General features: G+C 60.8%; 1 protein-coding gene across 1 annotated transcript; it reads left to right on the top strand.

Moving 5' to 3' along the window:
• The first annotated feature begins 510 nt into the window (after positions 1–510).
• Positions 511–6,507, top strand: LOC147646723 (maestro heat-like repeat-containing protein family member 7). The gene is made up of 16 exons (XM_086873048.1): positions 511–1,158; positions 1,258–1,416; positions 1,686–1,750; positions 1,860–2,009; positions 2,199–2,347; positions 2,652–2,799; positions 3,049–3,236; positions 3,326–3,463; positions 3,742–3,856; positions 4,029–4,166; positions 4,380–4,556; positions 4,693–4,848; positions 5,007–5,108; positions 5,332–5,434; positions 5,715–5,771; positions 6,062–6,507. Exons 1-16 carry the CDS (start codon positions 1,035–1,037, stop codon positions 6,259–6,261), a joined length of 2,169 nt encoding a protein of 722 aa, XP_086729174.1. The 5' UTR covers positions 511–1,034; the 3' UTR covers positions 6,262–6,507.
• The last annotated feature ends 1,871 nt before the right edge of the window (positions 6,508–8,378 follow it).

Raw genomic sequence — 8,378 nt, 5'->3', positions numbered from 1 at the left:
CCTCCATCCTTTCCCGTCTCAGTCCAGAAAGCTGTCACGGGGTCCCTGGCTCTGTTTTCTTGCTAACGCTGTAGTTATTGTTGTTTGTTTGCCTGGTTATAAATATTAGTAAAGAACTGTCATTCCTATCCCCAGATCTCTGCCTGAGAGCCCCTTGATTTCAAGATTATCATAATTCGGAGGGAGGGGGTCTACGTTTTTCATTCCAAGGGAGGCTCCTGCCCTCCCTAGCAGACACATGTCTCCAAAAACCGAGACATTTGCATGAGAAAATTTTACAAAGTTTTCAATAAAATTCTTATTGATAAATTTGCCTCCATTTCATTTCTAACAAGCTGTTCCTAAAGATCCCGTCAGGCTGTCTTAGACACTTTGGGCAAGGGATTCCTTCCAAGCTGGGCCACTTGGGGGAGGGGATGGGGGCGGCCCCAGGGCGGAGGGCAGGGTGTGCAAGGGCCCTTTGTGACACGCTGCAGCACGGTCACCGTGGGATGGTGGCAACGGGAGCAGATGTCAAAGGGCCCTTTGTGACACGTGCTGCCATAGGAGCTGGCGGTGACAGGGCCACGCCACAGTGCTCGGTGCAGGCGACGGGTCAGGACGCGCCAGAGCGGTGCTGTGAGGAGCCCCCGCACAGCGCAATCCTTTGTGTCGGACCTGGAGCTTTTCTGAAGCACTATTACTACAGGTGACCTCGAGGCCAGACCACAGGTCTTGCTGACCTGTGGCCTTGCTGAGCCTTCCTTCTTAAGGTTCTCTTGAGGGCAGACCGTGGGACTTGGTGACCTGGAGCTTTTCCGACGTGTCGCCCATCCCTGCAGTCTCTGCCCTTGAGACCAGACCACAATCCCTGTCGAGGAGCCTCCTGTCCTTCTGGCACGAGCCCTCAAGACCCAAGTGCAGGACTCGCTGTCTTGCAATCTTGCCAGGACTTGAGTCTTGCAGGTGCCTTCCAGGCACGACTGCAGGACTTGCTGACTCTGAGCTTTTCTGAGCCATCTCTCCTGCAAGCAGCCATAAATCCAGTCACTGCCATGGAGCAGCGACCCCCAAGAGTGCCCAAGTTGGCCTGGCTTGAGGAGGTGGAAGAAGAAGGCTCTGGAGCTGTCCTGGCACAGGAGACTGAAGAGGTGCAGGAGTTCCAGGCACCACAGGAGGGTGAGTTGCAGAGCTCGGCCTTAGGGCTAGTGCCTGTTGCCAGCTTGGCCCCATCCCATTACATGCCATGCCATCCCCTGGTGCTGTTCCTATGGAAAGGATTGGAGAGTCTGGAGGAAGATATGGAGCAGCGACCCCCAAGAGTGCCCAAACTGGCCTGGGTGGAGGAGGAGGAAGAGGAGGTCGAGGAAGAAGGTCCTGGAGCTGCCCCAGCACCAGAGACCGAAGAGGTGCAGCAGTTGCAGCCGCTGGAGGAGGGTGAGTGGCAGAGCTGGGCCACAGGGCTGGTGCCTGCGGCCATCTTGGCCCCATCCCATCCCATTGCATCCCATCTCATCCCATCCCACACTGTCCTGTGGACACACACCCATGGACAGCACAAAAAAGGGGCTGGGGCTGCCCCCGCAGCAGTGGCCGTGCTGCATCCCCTGGGGCATCCCAGGACTGTCCCTGCCTGGGGAACGCAGGGCTGGGCTGTGCTCTCCGGCCTCTCCCGCAGCCCCTCAGCTCTGGCTGCTCTTTGCCAGATGCAGCCATGGACGGCACACAAGAGCAGGACACCGCCCGTGGCCGCTTCCGCAGAGCAGCGCAGGTACCTGCAGCCATCCCCACCTGCGCTGGGCCTGCTGGCACTGCTCAGCCCAGCACCGCACTTGGAGCACTCCATGCAACTTCCCTGCCTTCCTGCCCTTCTCCTACAGTTTCTTTACCAATTCATCACGAGAATTGGCAAGGAAGACACCAGACCTATGGACACTGAGGTCAAAGCATCCTCAGAGGTCTTGGTAGAACAGAGCAGCGCTGCCCAGCTGGATCTGCTTGTAGAGACGGCTCTTTTCAATCCAGAGCAAGTAAGCAGCCTGTGGCCAGCCTTTGATCCTCCAGCAATTGCTTGGCTTTCCCAAGCCACGCCTGCTGCTCACTTGGAGCTTTTGAGGCCATGGCAGCGTGCTGGAAGAGAAGCACTTGTCTGAGGAAGAAGCTGGGCACATTGCTGACTCCCTCTGCTGGCATTCCAAGTCTCCCTGTGCCTTCTCCAGGTGCCCGCCGTGGTGAGGTACATCCACCAGTGGCTCATGGCCAATGAGGCTGCTGAGCACAGGATGGACTGGGCCCTGATGCAAGTGGCCGAGGCAGAGCCCGATGATGTGGCCATCACTCTCCTGCGGGTGGCCCCAACGTGTGACAGGTATGGGGCCCAGCTGCCCCGAGGCCTCAGGGCTCCCCAGCCCACCACCCAGTACAGCCCGGCCCAGGGCTGTGAGCAATACAGACTTGCAGGGCCCTCTGGCTGCTCCCTTTGCCAGCCCTGCTACAAAGTCGGCCCCCGAGCCTGCTGCCGTGCTGCCAGCCTGCCCCTCAGGGGCCTGTCCCCACAGGGCTGGGCTGCCTGGCTGCTGCTGCCGCTCAGGGGCAGTGGGCACAGGCAGAGCTGGCGGCCAGCTCAGCTCCCCGCTGCTGCCCAGCCCACGGTGCTGTGTCTGACCCCGCAGAGCTGCTATGGCCATGTGGACGACCATCTTGCTCTCGCCCTGGATTTCAGAGGAAGTGACACCGCTCCTCGTCAATGTGGTGGGGAGCTGGCCGCAGAAAAACCTGGGCACCTCTGATGGGGACAAGACGGCTGTCTTTTCCCTGACTGTGAGTTTCTGGAGCTGGCCTTTGCTCACCGCAAGGCCGGCCGCCTCTCCAGCAGCTCTGTTGCCTCCTTCCCCCACTGCATCTCCCTGCTTCAGGCACTGGCCACAAACCTGGCCTAGGGGCAGCTTCAGGGCCACCAGGCCCGCTGCTCCCCCTGCGTCTGCCCCGGCCTCTCCCTGCCACGCTCAGGCCCTGCCACACGGACGCCCCGGCACTGAGCGCTGTCTCGGGCTGCTTTGTCCTCTGCAGGCAACTCTGGTGATGTGGAAGATCCTCCAGGGGCCCTGTTGCCCACAGATCCTCACAGTCTATTTCCCCCGCCTCTTTGTGCATCTCCTCTTCCAAACGTACTTCAGTACTTTGTATATGACAGAGGACGTCCATACCTTCTGGAAGGAATGCCAGGAGCAACACGGCCTCTCCACCAGCCCCAACAGGTGCTCCATGCCACTCCTCCTGTACCTGCCACTTCCCCAGCCTCACAGCCAGTGCTCCCAGCGTCACCTGGGCTTTGCTGTGCGCACAGGTTTGCAGTGCAGACCCTGAAGGCCCTGCTCTGCAGTCTCCACTTGGAGCATGTGGTGGTGGCAATGGAACGCAAGCGTGGCTGGGACACGCTGCTCTGTGCTGACACCCACCACTATGCCGTGGGTCTGCTGGCCAGGTGAGCCCCCCTTCTCCCCACTGCCTCTGACGTTTGTGCCCCCTGCCCGGGATGCCCCCCACAGTCCCCGTGGCCATGGGCCTGAGGACCTCGTCACCGAGGGATGGCCAAGGAGACTGCAAAAGGCTGTGAGAGGAGGGTGCCCAGGAGCAGCCACATCTCACGGGCCCAAATACCCTCACAGAGTGCTGGGGCAATAGAACAACTGTGTCCATCAGTCCTGGGAGAGGTTTTTCGCACCCTTGCTGAGACTCTTTCTGCCATTTTCTGCCTTCCAGGGTAATGCGCCGTGCATCCGCCCACTTGTGCAAAAGCATCTTAAGCTACCTGCTTGAGGTGCTCAGCAAACCGTTGCCACACTGGGATGTCTCTGCCATGGCATTCCTTGTGGAGGTGAGCCTGATGGCCAGCACTACCTCGCTCAGCTCCCTGCCAGCCCTGTCCCCTGGCATAGCCACAGCTGCCTGGGACGGCACCTGCGCCCTGTGCTACTGCCTGGGCCCAGCCCTGCGCACTTCCAGGCTCCTGCCCGCCGGCTCCCCTCTCACTGCCCTGTGCCTTTCAGCTCCTAGATTGCCTGGACTTGAGTGACTGTGGTGACAGCCTAATGGAGATCTTGTATAAGTACCTGTGGTACAACTCCACAGAGATGCATCACCAGGTTCTCAGGGCTCTCCTCCTGCTAAAGGACCGTCCCTCCATGGTGAGAAGGGGGCAGCAGCTGAAGCCGTGTGGGCAGCATGAGGCTGGGCAATGCTGTCCCTTGGCCTTGGCTGGCCTTTGCCTTGGGCGCTGAGGCAGCTCCTCGCAGCTCTCCTGCCTCCTGCTTCAGCTGCCCGAGTGCTTTGGGACAGCCCTTTGGCCTCTGGGCCCTGCGGCAGCTGCCCGGGCTTTCACACCCTTGTGTTCTGCACAGGCCGAAAGAATTCAGAGCCTGACAGGAAGACTAGTGCACCTCCTGTGGGACTTGGACAGTGATGTGGCCAGGATGAGCATTGCTCTCCTGAGCTATATTTTCCTGGATGAAGACACCCCAATATCCTGGCGCAGGGCCCTGCAGCTGGCTGAGCCGCTCCTGAAACTCCTGGACAATGTAAGGCTCTGTGCCCCAGCCACGGCCACTGCCTGCTGCCCGGACACTTTGTGCCCTGTGCATTTGCAGGCCTGCGCCAATGTGGGCCACAAGAAGCCAATGATGAGGTCATTTTTCCTTCCTTCCTTTCATACAGCCTGATAGCCACGTGCAGCTGCTCTCCATGTCTCTCCTTCGAAGAGTGATGTCTTCAGCAGAAGAAGAAGGAAGAAAGCCCCTGAAGGAACGACTGTACCAGAGCCTGCTCCCACTCTTTTTCCACTGCCAAGATGAGAATCGGCATGTGGCAGAGGTGAGGACTCCTGGGCTGCTGCTGCGCCTTGGCAGGGGGCTCAGCTGCCTCCTGCCCTGACGCAGGCTTGCAGGCTGCAGCCTCCTCCAGCCCTTGGCACTGGGACACTCCTGTGCCCTGCCTTGTGGGGCCATTTGCGGCTCTCTGCTGCTCCCCAGGCCTCTCGGACAACGCTCCTTCGCGCGGCTGGCTTTCTGAAGAGGCCAGACCTGGAGAAAGCTGTGAGGAAGGAGAAGCTGTGGAAGTTTGCCAAGCTCGTGGTAAGGGCGGGCTGCAAGTGCCAGCCAAAGGCTAGAGAAGCCCCCTGGCCCCGGTGCTCAGTGTGTGGGGCTGGCAGCTGTGCCCCTGCCTACTGCTGCAGCCGGGGGCCCCACGGCTTCTCAGGGCTGGCCGGGCACGGGAGGCCGGGGCGGGCCGCAGGCAGCAGCGCCCGGCCGAGGGACAGAGCCCGCGCCAAGCCTTCCCTCCTGCCGCTCTCTCCAGCTGGCCGACCACAGGATCCCCTTGGCCCAGCACCTGCGCCGGGCCCTGCAGTACCTGCAGGACCCACAGGAGACCCTGCGAGCGGCGGCCATCAGGGTCATCGGTGAGTCCCGAGCCCGGGCTCCCTCCCCGCCCCGCCGCAGCTCGGCCCCAGCCCCGGCTGCTGCCCCGGCAGCGGCACCCGGGCCCGGCGCCCTGGAGCCCCGGCTGCCCTCGGGGCTGCTGCTGCCGGCCTCTGGCAGCCGTGCCCTTGGGCTGGGTCAGGATGCGTCAAGGGCCCGGGCTGAGCCCTGCCGGGGCAGGAGGCCGTGTGGCCACAGGGCTGGCAGCGCCGCTGGCAGGGAGCTGTGCTGCTGGGACCCTGACAGGCTCTGTGTTCTCAGGGATGGCCGGGGAGCAGCTGAGGGGGCAGCACGCAGAGCTCCAGGTGTTGTGCAGAGGTGAGCCATGGCAGCGGGCTGACAGTGGTGGCTGTCGGGGGCAGCTGCAAGCCCTGGCCTGGCTGTGGAGGGCTCTGCTCCCTGTGCCGATGAGGGGCGGCGTGGGCAGAGCACAGTGAGATTTCAGGGCCACGTGGGGCATTTGTGGCCAGCAGCTTCGGGCTGACCCCCTTGGTCCCTGCTCCCTCCTGGCCAAGGCAAGAGCCGGCTGGCATGGCCCTGGCAGGGGGCTCTCGCTGGGCCCCCGCAGCTCTGGGATCTGACCGTGGCTCTGTTCGTCTCTCTTGCAGCCCTCGAACGCCTGACGGAGGACAGAAGCGGTGCCGTGTCAGACCTGGCACTTGAAACGCTGTATGTCCTCCGGGCCATCCAGAGTGCCCGATATTCCATTCTCCAGAGGATGGAAGACCAAATCCTCAGGGCATGGAGGACACGGCCTCGTCTGTCGGGCCTGGGCTGGCTGCGCTGCTGGAGATGTGCTCAGCGCTGACCTGAGAGGCTCTGTCTTCTGGGGCCACATGGGCCAGCCAGGATTTTTTATATCATAAGGGTTGTTCTTTTCCATTTTTCTCTTCTTTTTAGTATGTAAATAATGTAGGATATGTTAGGGCTGAGAGGCTCTATCTTCTGGGGCCACATGGGCCATCTGTTAGTTTTTGTTTCATAGAGATTGTTCTTTTCTTCGTTTCGTTTCCATCTAGTATGTAAATAATATAGGATATGTTATAAACCACAAGAGTCCCAAGACCTTTCTTTTGCTGCCCAGGGTGTGCGGGGCATAGGGGAAGAGAGGGAAAAGGGTTCTTGTGTTCAGCAACCTGCCGGGGAGTGCGGTGGTGCAGGGGAAATGGCCAGAAGCCCCTTGGCCTTTGGTGGTTGTGCTGAAGCCACAAGCCCTGTGGCAGGCAGGAAGCGCCATCTGTGTCCTGCTGCCCGTGTGTTGGTGCCGTGATGGCTGAGGAGCTGCTGGAGCTCCTGTGGGGCTGCGGCGCTGCTGCCGGGCCAGGCTGGGGGAGCCCCTGAGGGCACGGGGTGCTGGGAGGCCGTGAAGGGATGAGGGGCTGCGGAGTCCCAGACGGGACAAGGCAGTGGGAAGGCACGAGGGGGATGTGTGAGGGAGTGGGTGGCAGGAGGTTCCAAGGGGACAGAAGGCCCTGGAGGAGCCGGGGTGGTGGGAAGCCCTGAGGAATTGGGTGTCAGAGGCCATAAGCAGCCCCCGGGCAGCCGCCTGGTCCCTGACACCCGGCTGCTCCGGTGCTGTCCCAAAATATCCCCCAGGCCTGCAGCAGAAGGCCTGGATGCTGGGACACCACCCCAGCAGGAGGGTGGGGACAGCCCGAGGTGCCCAGGCTGGGCTGGCTGGGGACATGGAGGGCAGGGGGTGCTGCCAGGCCACGGCCACTGGGTGCCTCCAGGAAGGGGCAGTGGGCAGAGGCAGGGCTAACGGCCAGCCCGGGCCCTCGCGGCTGCCCAGGCCACGCTGCTGTGACCGAGGCCCCCCTGACACAGAGCTCGGGGCCCACAGAGCTGCTGCCACCATGGGGAGGGTGGCGATGTATCCTCCGGCAGGGCTGCCCAGTGGCTGCTGCCCAAGCGGCTCTGGAGCCCACAGAAACAGCAGCAGAGTGTGCCCCGGAACAGCAGCAGCCCCAACGTCGGCACCTGCGCACTGAGGCGTACGCAGCAGCCGGGTGCCAAACAGGGGGAAGCTGTGGGCACAATTGCCTTTGCTTTGGCAAAAGGCTTCAGCAGAGTTGGCCACAATGGCTTTCTCTTCACTTGCAGCCTCACAGCAACGCTTGCCAGCTTCAGCTGCAGCCTGTGCCCGTGACTGACTTGGATGGCCGTGCTTGAGGGCGAGCTCGCCTTCCACACTCAGGTGTCCCAAGGCAGCGGCATTGGCACCATCCTGAGTGAGAGAGAGAGAGAGAGAGAGAGAGAGAGAGTGTCTGATGGGGCAGCTGCCCTCCCTCTCATCTGTCCAGGCACCTTAAAGACACATGAAACCAAATTCTGGACTTGCTTGGAACAAAGGAAGAAGCAGCATGTGCTGAAAAAAGCAGGGACTTACACGGCTCAGTTTTGCTCTCCACTTGGGCAATCCCAGAATCCCTGAGCACTTGGTGTTGCAAAGTAGCATCAACATCATCCAGTCTCCAGCCACCCTGCCATGGGCACAGGTGGTGTGCAGGCACAGGTGTCACTAGAATTGGGAGAACACTTTTCCATGTTGACCTTTTCCTTTCCTGGATTTCAAGCAGAGATGAAAAAATCATCTGGTGAATGACAGGTGAATAGTGTAGCTCACAGAACTAGGAGTAGGAGTCTCCAGTGGCCCATGGTGTGTCCATTCAACCATTGTTAGATTGTCCAGTTGGAGCTCAGCGCGGTGCAGCCCGGGCACAGGCACCAGGCTGGTCCATTTCAGCATCCCAAAGTCTTGGTGGCTCCCTGTGCACCCATTGTCTCCTGAATCCATTCTTGAATTCCCAGTTACTGCTGTGCAGGACATGAGAACACAGGAACAGCTTGTTTGGCTCATTCTTGCCTTTGCTGCTCCTGCCTAAGGGAATCATCAGGACTATATGCTGATGGAATGGGATCGCC

The sequence above is a fragment of the Cyanistes caeruleus genome, unplaced genomic scaffold (assembly GCF_971803275.1).
Source record: "Cyanistes caeruleus unplaced genomic scaffold, bCyaCae1.hap1.1 HAP1_SCAFFOLD_81, whole genome shotgun sequence".
In the NCBI taxonomy this organism is placed as follows: Eukaryota; Metazoa; Chordata; class Aves; order Passeriformes; family Paridae; genus Cyanistes; species Cyanistes caeruleus.
This window is presented reverse-complemented; position numbering and strand designations above follow the sequence as displayed.

Bases quoted from the DNA above. Each gene is read 5' to 3' on its own strand.
- LOC147646723 (XM_086873048.1), top strand. From the start codon at position 1,035: ATGGAGCAGCGACCCCCAAGAGTGCCCAAGTTGGCCTGGCTTGAGGAG. The intron at 5,435-5,714 runs GTGAGTCCCGAG...CTGTGTTCTCAG, and splicing joins GGCGGCCATCAGGGTCATCG to GGATGGCCGGGGAGCAGCTG. The intron at 5,772-6,061 runs GTGAGCCATGGC...TCTCTCTTGCAG, and splicing joins GCTCCAGGTGTTGTGCAGAG to CCCTCGAACGCCTGACGGAG.